The sequence below is a fragment of the Callospermophilus lateralis genome, chromosome X (genome assembly GCF_048772815.1).
Source record: "Callospermophilus lateralis isolate mCalLat2 chromosome X, mCalLat2.hap1, whole genome shotgun sequence".
NCBI classification, from domain to species: Eukaryota; Metazoa; Chordata; class Mammalia; order Rodentia; family Sciuridae; genus Callospermophilus; species Callospermophilus lateralis.
The window spans coordinates 96,053,516-96,064,991 of NC_135325.1; the positions used below are offsets into that span (position 1 = coordinate 96,053,516).

The window sequence follows — 11,476 nt, forward strand, 5'->3', positions numbered from 1 at the left end:
ATTGATGAGTTAATAATACACATAAAGCACTAAGTGCAGTTCCCAGCTGTCTGAATCCATTTTGGGATGCTTTGACAGAATACCATATACTGAGTCATTTATAAACAATAGAAATTTATTTCTCATGGTTCTGGAGGCTGGGATCCAAAATTAAGGTGCCAGTGTCTGGCAAGGGCCTTCTTGCTACATCATAACATGGCAGAAGGGTAAAGAGAGGCTGGGGGGTGGAGAGAAAGGGGGTGATACCAAGCTGTTCTTAACTCTATCAATCCATTCATGAGGACAGAACCCCTTTGGCCTAATCACCTCTTAAAGTTTCCTTATCTTAATTAATTTCAGCATGAGTTCTGTAGGGAGCAGACATTCAAACCATAGCACTGGTACACAGTATGTGCTCAATAAATGGTAGTAGTTATACTGCTATGTTAAGGTTTTTTTTTTTCATATAAACACTGCCTGTTACTGTGTGAGAGGCTGCTTATTTTAAAAAACCCCAAATTGGTCTTTGTTAAGCAGGTGGTATTTATTATAAAACTTGTTTTATAAGAACGTGGGCCCTGGACTTAAACTGTCCAGGTTCATATTTTAGCTCCATCCAACTATTGTACAGTTGCAGTTGAAACCCAGGGGCAGGTAAATAGGCGGATGTTCCTTAAGGCACAGCACAAGGTTATAGAAATGATTGGGGTCCAGGCCAGTGAAATAAAACTCAAGGATCTACCTTCTTGACTTCATTCTTAATAAACAGGTTTGCAGAATATGGCTGTATCCTAGAGATCAGAAATGTTCAATTTTTTGCCGATGGTCGCTCTGTGGTTGACAGCATAGGCAAGAGGCGCTTCAAGGTGCTCCATCAGGGTCAACGAGATGGCTACAACACAGCTGACATTGAATATATTGAAGATCAAAAGGTGAGGGTGTCTAGTGCCAAGAATCCCTGTAACTTGGCATACAAAGATGATTGCAAAAGGATTTCTCAGAACTGTCTTGGGACCGTGTGATTTGTCACCAGATTGCTACAGCAATGCTAAATGCTGCTGGATTGCTGTCCAATTGCAGATTTGTAGTGACAGCACTCATTGTCCTGGCTCTCCCTGTTTAGCTGCTGAGTTGCAGCTATGCATAAGAAATGCTACCTCAGGGGGCTGGGGTTGTGGCTCAGTGGCAGAGCACTTGCCTAACATGTGTGAGGCACTGGGTTCGAGTCTCAGCACCACATAAAATAAATAATAAGATAAAGGTGCATCAACAACAACTATATATATATATATATATACACACACACACACACACACACACACACACACACACACACACACTATACACTACCTCAGACCAACCCTGGGGCCCTTTCAGCCTACCAGTTAGGTCTCTACCAGGGAAAGCAGGGGATAGATCTGGAGTGGGGCCTATACATAAGTATTTATTGATCAATTTATTTTTTTTTTTGTGATCACTGTAAATTCACATATGCATTTGGATTTTTAAATGTACAACATGGCTAAGAGCCCTTCCCTGAAAGCAGAATCACTGATCATCCCCTAAAGCAGAAAGATGACCTGTCCAGTTAATCCTGAGTTTTTTTAGCAAATGGGTGGAAGAAGTCAGTCATCCCATGTTAATTTATATTTACTTCACTATGTAGTAGATTAATGAATATTTGATCAGCAAATAAATGTATTTGACTTCGGAGATAGTTACACATTGAGACACATTTATATCTCTGTTCCCAGAGAGCAGTGGGAAAATAAGTGTAAAAACAAAAAGGACAGAGGTCTACACCAGCATAATCTGTGTCCGCTCAGGCCTGTTCCACCGTTTGGCTTTCTGAGCATCTTGCTCTTTTGGCTAGTCTCCACAGCTGAACTTTCCTGCTTCCCACCCCCAACCGTTGTATGCACCTGGCTGTGGAGTGTGTCATACCACATACAGGAGAAAGATGTGTGGGTGAGCCTTGCCACAGGAAGGCAGAAGGGATGCTTAAAGAGGGTCAACATCAAAAGCAACTCTGGGAGGAATGGAGAGGGTACAGAATGTCTCACTTCCACCTTGATACTTTCAGGTTCAGGGAGAGGATTGTGCTGAACTTATGGGATTGCATAACTGTGTCTATGAGCAAGCGGCATCATGGTTTCACTCACTCAAATCATCTCTGAAGAATCGGATACTCAGTCACTTTGGTCCAATGCCAGAAAAAGATGCTGATCCCCAGGTATATAAAAATGTCTTCATATAATGGGTTGCTCCATCAGATGGGAGTGCTTGAGGCTTGTGATTAGATAGGTGTGTAGTGGTCATTCAGCAAATCCTAAGTGTAAAGGGGGAAAATGGATACAATTTGGTATTATTTGGCTAGACAGTGAGCATCATGGGTAAGACCAAAAGGATTTTAAATCAGAATTGGGGTAACTGAAGTAAAGCATTGGAACTTGAATCTAAGATAGACATTGAGAGAGAAGTGAGGTGAGTGAATGGTAATATAGATACCATCAACAAAAGAATGTTCAATGGAGTTCAGACTTATAACTTGGTAAGTTTAGGGTCACAAGATATATGCAAAGGCCAGGATTTAAGAGAAAAGTATTGTGGGAGCTAAAATCAAAGGCTGCCACTTCCAGAGAGCTCTAGAACTTCTCCTCTGTTAATGCAGGAGCTTGGAGATAGGGCCAGTTACCCTACAAGATTCTAATTGCAAGGCCACAAGAACTTTTCATGCCCTTGCTGATCCATACTTAGTCCTGCAAATCTAGACATTCACTGTTGTCCTCATCAGAGCAAACAGGTCCTAAGAAAACAGACCCCATCGTTAAAGTTATCCTTGTTTGAGTCATACCAGAAAATAGTTGATTAGGTCCTATTGTATCAGTCTTCTACCTTGAGAGACAGGTCCATTTACAAGATCAAGCTGAAGATCGAAAGCCCACTAGGAAAGAGGAGAAAGTAGTTTCTTTGCTTGCCTGGTATAAATCAAGGAGTACTTTCAGAGAACTCCAGTTCTAGGAATGCTTCCTTCCTAGGACAAGGCTGGAGATATCCTAACCTTATATTTCCTTACCACCATCTTTTCACTCCTATAACTTCTTTGATTCATTACTTAGGTTCATTCTTGACACAGCATAAAAATATGAATATTTTGAATATCTACATTCTGGTTTCTCTGCCAAATGACTGATCCTGTTTACCTTTCTAGCAGTGTGCCTTGGTTAAATCCCTTCCCCTTTCTCAGCTTTTCTCTGAAGTGAGAGAGTTATATGAGGAGGTCTCTAAAGTCTCCTCTTCCTCTTGCATTTTGAGGCTCTAAGACATCTGTCTTGCTTCCTTATGGGCTGATATATTTTGCTGTCCTCAGACCACAAAGATGGCTCCTTTCCTTCATACGAAGGCATTGTGAGTTTGAAGGGAGAAAGGCCAGAAAGTGCTTCCCAGTGACCCAGCTCCTGGCTCTGGGCCATGGTGACTCAGGATTACAGCAGAGCTCTGAGCAAGCTCCATGATCAATCTTGACGCTCCCCTTCATCTTCTGGGACACATTCTCCCCGAGTCAGGCAGAAGATAGAGATCAGCAGTGCTTACTGCATCTTCCACAGGAAAAAATACAGATGCTACAGTATTATTTATAAGAACTTAATGACACAGAAAGCTATAATTTTGGGTTTTGTTTCTTTTCTTTTTAGTTTTGTTATCATGTTGCTTCGTCAGTGGCAGCACCAGCAAAAATCAAAGGCCATCCAGTTTGCTAGCCAGTGCTGCAGCCCAGCAGTCCTATGAATGATTGTTCTTAGCTCTGGGAGGAGGTTTCCTAGAAACTGCCACAAAGATTAGCATCAGCTTCAATATCTTTGTTGATGATCCTGGGAAAGAATTCAGAATGTCAATCTAATATGCAAAATGATTATAGGAGGGAGATCATGTTGCAGACTGCAGTGAGGGACAAAAAAAGAATCCAGGTGAAGCTAGAGACAGAGAAGTAAAGAGGGCAGTGAGATTTGGGGAGAATCAGTTGATCCAATTTGGAGCTAAATAATTCCAGGTGTAAGGAGTTTGGCTAGAATGTGGTTCTCCATAGTTAGTTACTAAACCAATTTCATGAAAGTTCTGGAAAGAACTCATTTTGAGTTTCATAAGAAATAAGTTGCCAATGTTTAAAATGTACTGGGGAAACTGATTACAGACAGAATTTTGGTGAAGAATATAGATGGGACAAGAAAGCTCTTTATTTAAGAGAAACATGGAGAAATATGAAGGTTAATATGAATGTATTTTTAATTGGAATTTTTGCAAAATGGGATTGCTGTTCTTTGAAACTGTAAATCATGCCCTTGGTTTTAGGGGAGAAGATAGCTGTGGCCCTGTATAGTGACTTGGCATAGCTAGACTATTGCCTTCAGCCAGAATAAGAAAATGGAAGGAGTTAGGACACCTATAAAGCCTGTGGAGTCATGGGAATTAAAGACCTACAAAGTCCAAAGGACCTAAACAGGATCTTAAAAGTAGAAGGGCCTAAATAGGGATATTCCAGCTCATGACATCACACTGGCTAGAACACTGGGTGTTGGCTTGTCTGCTTTAACAAGTACTCAAAATAAATCTAGCTCCAATGGAATAGAGGGTCTGACTCTTGGAGGGCTAGGGTAGCTCTATTCCATGAGACCATTCAGGGTCCAGACTCTATCACAAAGGCCTACCATCCTTAGAATGTTGTTTTTGTCTTTTTGATTGAGAAAATTAAAAAAAAAACATCATCATGTTCATTGTGTAGCTAGAGGAAAGCCAGGAGAAAGAGGGAAGCAGAGGGCACATGCTTCTTTCCTTAGAGTATGACCCAAACACTATATATAACACTTCCCTTTATACCCCATTAGCCAGAACTTTGTCTTATGGCCTCACCTAGCTACAAGGGAGGCTGAGAAATGCAGTGCCTCTCCACTACAGCTATATATTCAGCTAAAATACAGAGGAAATAAATATGGAGGCAGTTACCAGTCTCTACCACACACACAGAAGCAGTTCTACCTGGATTGTTTATTTTGGGCATTTGAAAATCTGTAGACCCATATGGCTTGCAGGGAATAAGATGATCCCATTGTGTTTCTCTGTTGCAGATCAACCCAAATGGTCCTGCCTGGTGTTGGTGGACATTAGCTGTTCTTCCCTTGGAAAGCCGCGCTCAGCTCCCATTCCTAGCAATGAGGTCTTTAAAGGATAGATTGAACGGTATTCGGCGAGTCCTGGCCTTTATATCCCGAAACCAAAACTAGCAAGATTGGATCATTGAAGAGGAGCTCCCACCCTCCCCATTGCCTTGGGGAAGTCTTCTTGTAAATATTTCTCATTGCAATAACATCTTAACAGAAGGGGGGTATCAAGCAAACAGAGGCATTACTCTGCTTTTGATCACACAGACAATTAAATCAAGTAGAAAGACCAAAAGAATGTGACCTGTTTGGAACTTTCTGTCTTAAGATGCTTCTTGATATGCTGCATAACTACATAAATAGCAGAGGTGTTTAAGAACCCAGGAAAAATTGATTTTAACAAAATTTTTTTCCTGAAAGTTTAAGACAATTTTGCTTTAATTTGTCTTTCATAGATGAATAACTATGTGGCTGAAATGTGAAGCAAAGATACTAATAATGAATCACGTTGCTGCATTATCTCACTGACTTGAGGTCTCATTCCAAATGGTTCAGGTTTTATAGAGCATTGTGTAAAATAATGTTCATACTTCTATCTGTTTTAATAATTTATTTTTTGCACTACTGTATCCTTTTTTCTACATGTGTGTTTGTAACTATTTAAGTGTACATTACTGAAAAGTCCATTGCTTTATTTATTGATGTGGTTTACCATGTACCTTGGGGGAATAACAATACTAGAAATGCACATTTTTTTCCTTTAATCAGTTTTTACTACATTGATCCCAATTTGGGGACTTTCTAACTATCTGGTGAATGTTTAAAAGAATTTCCAAATGATGCTAAGGTCATCTATTTTCATAGAATCCATTTTTCCAGTTTGAAATAAACAACATAAAATAGCTAAGTGATTTAGCAAAGATTATGGTAGATGCCAGGGTATAGTTAAAAATCCAATTTCTATGTGTCATACAGAACAGGGCTGAAAGAATTATTGTTCCAGAATGAAGACATGAATCACAGGAATGTCTTTTATGATAATCTATTATGGGCATTTTTTTCAGCAATCTGATTAGAAGTATATTTTTCCCCAGTGCAGTCAGGAATGGGATTTTAGGCAAGATAATATTTAACTCTTTAGAGGAAATGACATTCAGTTTGACATATTACAGCCATCCCCCACTATCCTACATACCCCACCCCTTTTCAAGGTTCTGAGAATCAAGACAATGGGCTAGAATGTGCTGAAATACTTGATGAAGGACTATTCAATATTAAAAGTGTAAAGAAACCAGATAGGGTAGAATCCTAAAGAGCCAGACAATCCATGATGTCATTGTCTAAACACTGTCATTTTTCCTACTTACAGTGGGCCACAGTTTTCAATCAGGGTGGGTGGGGGAAGAAGGGTTGAGGAGGTAGGAGTAAGCATTGTTTAGCTTCTTTAACAGGCAAGTTGTCTCATCTATGTGATTTTTGGATAGCTGTGGTGCATTATTCACAGTTGTGAAAAGCAGCCACCTGCATTAGCTTCACTTCGTGCCTCTTCCTGGTGTAGAGAGAGGGAAGGAAAAGGAGCCATGTCTGCCTACTCTGTTAAGGTTAGAAGGTCATGCTCAAGACACTAGGACTTCTATCACCACCCATGGCCATAAATAGGAAAGGGAGAATGAAGTGATCCAGAGACTTGTGTAAGCAGAGACCAAATGTTTTTCTGCACTTGATTAATGGAGTTGTCAGAGCATTATGTTACCAGATTTGAAGTTTGGGGTAGACTGGGCTGGTGAAGAATGTATAGATAGAATGGAATAAAGGCATAGTTAATTGCTCAATCAGATTCTTTAAGTCTTAGGCAGCAAGAAATTAGAGGCTCTTCCCTCCCATCTGATGCCCAACCAAGTGGTCATAACATGGTCCTAGTACTGTAGTTTCCTATTATCTAGTGTAAACACAATAAAGAAAAAGGACATATGGTTCCCCACATACTAGATATGTTACTTTGGCAACTGATTTAACTTTGACTGAGCCCCAGTTTCCTCATCTATGAAATGGTGATGATAAATACAGTTATGAACAGTTGTTATAAACATTAAATGTGATATTTCAAAAGTCATACAGCACAGTGCCTTCACAAGGGGGGGACATTCAACAAGTCATAGCTTTATTAGATAAGTTATAGTTACAAAATATCATCGAAGGCCTATATTTGCATAGAACACTGCCTTTACATGCACTACCCACTTGCAATACCTATAAACTTGGTGGAATTTGCACTACTGATTTTTGCACCATAACTTGATGGTTTGCAGCTAATTTCTTCCGGTGTTAAGTCTGTTTCGGAAAGTGAAGACTGGAGAACAAATGAGGGTCAGAGACAGGGACTAACATAGACCAGCAAACATTTTCTTATTTCCATAAGAGCTAAAAATTAATGTTGCTTGAAGGTCTAGAATTTTGGATGGGACGGAAGCCTTAAGTTGTAGCTCCATTATAATAACCAAGTCATCACTCCTTGTTCTCCAGAAACTCAGCCATTACAGGGTGATTGGATTTTACAATCTATGACTTGTGTACTTAGTTCATGGTATTTTTTTATGCCGTCCAAAATAACAGATTCAACAAAAATGCATTGAAAGCCTATGATGTACTGGGTACTAACCCAGGTGATGTCACTTATATTAGCTCATTATATCATTTTTTTTTCTCAGAGCAGTTATTATCTCCATATTATGGATGAGAAAACTGAGGCTCAGCAATATTAAATACTTTGCCCAGATAATATGGTCATCCAGCAAGTAACCATTCTTGATTTTGAACTTTGCAGACAAACATATTTAATAGTTTGTGTTATACATAATATTATTTAACAGGCATGGCAGGCACATCACAAAAGCACCCTAAAAGCTCACAATGGGAGGTTGCCAGTAAAATGAAGTTACCCAAAACATCGCTGATTAATCTAAGTCAAGAAGGAAGTGGATTTCTTATTATTCCATATCATAGAACATGAAATTCCATACCTTAGAATGCCTCTTGATAAGGGAGTACCCAACTCCAGCACATGAAGATCTTGGCTAGGTAGAATTGCACTTTACTTTCAGTAGTTGTAGATACACAGTTAAGTTGTTCCACAGTAAGCTTATGTTTCATAATGCTAGTGAAACATAGTCCTTGGCTTTATTTGAGACATACTTGAACAGGGTAATCAGTTAGACTTGACCATTTTTACTTTTTGTAAATTGGTTTTGCTGCCAAGCCAGAGAATGAGGAGTATATATAGAAAAGACATAAGGCTAAATCTAGGCCAGAAGGATAAGGAGTTCCCCCTTGGTAGATAGTGCCACTTGTTGGGTTAGTTTTTCTGTCTGTCTTGACTGACCCAGTCTTTTCCTAGTAGGTTATTTTATGTCTTTCTGTCTGTCTCTGTGTGTACCTATGCACACATACACACATATATATATATACTAGGTAGCAAGCAGACACCATGCCTTTCTGCTTTGTACCATAATACTGCTGCTAGCTAATAACCAGCAAAATGTAGAAAATGAAAAAGGAAGAAACTAATTTTTTGTAGACAACTAGAGAAGAGTGCTTTCCCCTGACTTAGGGGAGCGGAGAATTGACTATTTCAACAGCTTGCCTTTTCTGACAGCTGACTGCTCTAGGCCAATGCTGCTTTAATAGCAGGGTCAAGTCACGTCACTGCGCCTGTGGCGATTCCAGCTCTAACTATGAAGCTGGCCTAGGCTCAGATAATCCCCTGTGACTGGCCTTTGGAGTGGTAAAACTCCTGAGGCTGGTTCACAGCACCCAGAGGTCTCTTGCCATCAACAGATTGCATACTGTTGATGGACTATAATCCACCGGGGACTGTGTTCCTCATGCCACTTCCATTTCCAAGGTAAGAGTTTTATTCAGGGACTCCTTGCTTGAGTCCCCAATTGTTGACCTTGACTTCACATCCATTTCCACTCACCAAGGCAGAGTCATAGCAGAGGTGTGTGACAAAGATGTGAATGAAAGGCAGCCCGAGTACTGGAAAAGGGCAGGTTTTCAGCCCATCTTTGGGCCTGAGGAATGAGGTTTTGATTCATGATTGAAGACAGTTGTGAAAAGCAGCCAGCTGCATGAACTTCACTTTATGCCCCTTTCTGAATGCAGAGAGAGGGAAGGAAAAGGAGCCATGTAAAATGCACACATTCAGTTCATTTCAGAATGATACTCATCTTGTTCCACGTTTAACTGGTTAATAATCTGGATTATGCACATCCAGAGGTAAAATGAAGAAATTTTCACTTACAAGTGGGCATTTCCGAACATGCTAAATTAACCTCCAGAGAGAAGTGCCTGTGATCTCTGTTCCTGGTATCACTTTAAAGCTTTTGCTTTATGACTCTGTAGTCCTTTAAAAACTTTTTGCAGCAAATGTGATGAACAGAAGTTTACAAAGCAACACTGTAGCGTATGCGTCATTTTAAAAGTCAATTAACATTCATTTGTTGTTGCAATGACAATAAACCACAACAAAATTAATGGAGAGTAAAAAGTTCAGTGTGGCACCGTTGGCTTATCTTAGATTAAGTAGATCCATTGTTGTGTGCAGTTCTCAGTAATGCCAGGATTAAAATAGTGGCAAATGTGTATGTGTGTTTGATTTCCATCTGTTTGTTAAACAGCCGTTTTACTCTTGCACTGTAATAAATTGAAGGGAAATTAAGACAATGATCCTCCCCCTCATTGCTATTCAACTACCTCTATATGCTTGATTTCTTTTTAGGGGTTCCCTTCTTCCAAATCTGTACAAAAAAGTTTCAGCTCATTTGTGTTGTAATAGAAATGTGACATAGATAGTCTCTGTGAAAGTTGTTTATTCATTAAAAAAGGTTTCCTATTGTCTCACTTTGTATCTAACAAAATTGTGCTCACACCTTAGGAAAAGAATTATCCAATTAGCTTCACTGTCATTTTCTTGGAAGCTGAATAGAGAGGAAAGCTATGGGAATGTCCATTTTGTTCTTGTTCCTATTGGGTGTAATACATTTCACTGGAAGATCCTTTAAGGAGCTGTGGGTATAGCTTGGTGGTACAGTACTTGGCCTGCATGAGCCCTAGATTCTAGTCCCAGAACTTCAATAAAAAAGAGCCTTTAAGGAAACAGACCTGCATTCAGATAAGCTCTTTTGTATGTGGCAGTGAAGTAGATATTAACAGATTAATGTTACTTGTATTATGAAACATTGGCCATAAATTGTTTTTTTTTAAAAAAAGCTTGTCATATGAAGAATTATGTTGAAGTATTTTTAATATTTTATTTTTTTAATTGTACACAATACCTTTTTTTTGTTTGTTTAAGGATCGAACCCAGGGTCTCGCACATGCTAGTTGAGTGCTCTACCACTGAGCCACAACCCCAGCCCCAGAAGTATTTTTTATCAATAATTTTTTTCAATAATTTGCCCTTAGTTTATTTGTGAACCCAAACATATATTGTGTTTGTTTAAAGCAGAGCACACTACCCACTGTTTTCTTTAGTGTTATAAAATGTTTATGAGTTCAAGCTACGTGTTTTTATTTTAATTATTTAAAGTCAAGGGTCCCCCCCACAACATACTGGGGATGAATCCAGGACCTCACTTGCTAGGCAAGCACTCTACCACTGAACTGCATCCCCAGCCCAACATGAACCTTGACAGGAAAAGTGGTAAAATTGATCAAAATGATGAACAATATTGACACAGCTGACCCCCATAAGAGATTTGGCAACATCCAATTAGTGCTGATTTTTGTCTCATGTCTTTGTTGGCTTATACAAGTTCCCTTTTATGACTAAAGGAAAAAGGACATAGAAATTAGACAAAAATGAAGCAATAAGCCCAGGTGCAGTGGTTCATGCCTGTAATCCCAGCTACTCAGGAGGCCAAGGCAGGAGGATTTTAAGTGGGAGGCCAATGTGGTCAACATGCAAAATGTAATCTCAAAAAATGATACAGAATTTCACTTTGAATTGAGCTTGTTCTGTATAACAGAATCTTTGGGGTTATCAATAAAAATCAGAACTCCTGCCCAACTAGGCCCCAGAGGAAATGCTTGGCTGTTGAACTGTATCCTTCTGTGCCAGGGCTGCCACTTCCTGGTTCTCATGAGATAAAACCCACTCAAACCAAATCAGAAGCTTCCATCCAGGAGAGATCTTCCTTCTAGAATGCCCGCATAACTTTCTCTCCAGATTGGGCCATCTAAGAAGGTCCTATTTGCAGTTGTTCCTTCGGCGTTGAATAGAACTAAACCTAGTGCTTTCTGCTTCCTGTCCTCTGGGATTCACTCTGGCTCCTTTGAGTTTT

At 39.6% G+C, this 11,476-nt stretch overlaps 1 protein-coding gene across 2 annotated transcripts in view; it reads left to right on the forward strand.

The window, feature by feature from the left end:
- The window catches only part of Lonrf3 (LON peptidase N-terminal domain and ring finger 3), a 39,394-nt gene extending 28,503 nt beyond the window's left edge, over window positions 1-10,891 (forward strand). For both annotated transcript variants that reach the window (XM_077106323.1, XM_077106322.1), the window contains 3 exons: window positions 749-911; window positions 2,063-2,212; window positions 5,103-10,891. In XM_077106323.1, coding sequence (XP_076962438.1) covers window positions 749-911; window positions 2,063-2,212; window positions 5,103-5,258 — 469 coding nt within the window. In that variant the 3' untranslated portion in view covers window positions 5,259-10,891. The remainder of the gene's footprint in view (window positions 1-748; window positions 912-2,062; window positions 2,213-5,102) is intronic.
- Window positions 10,892-11,476: the final 585 nt, after the last annotated feature.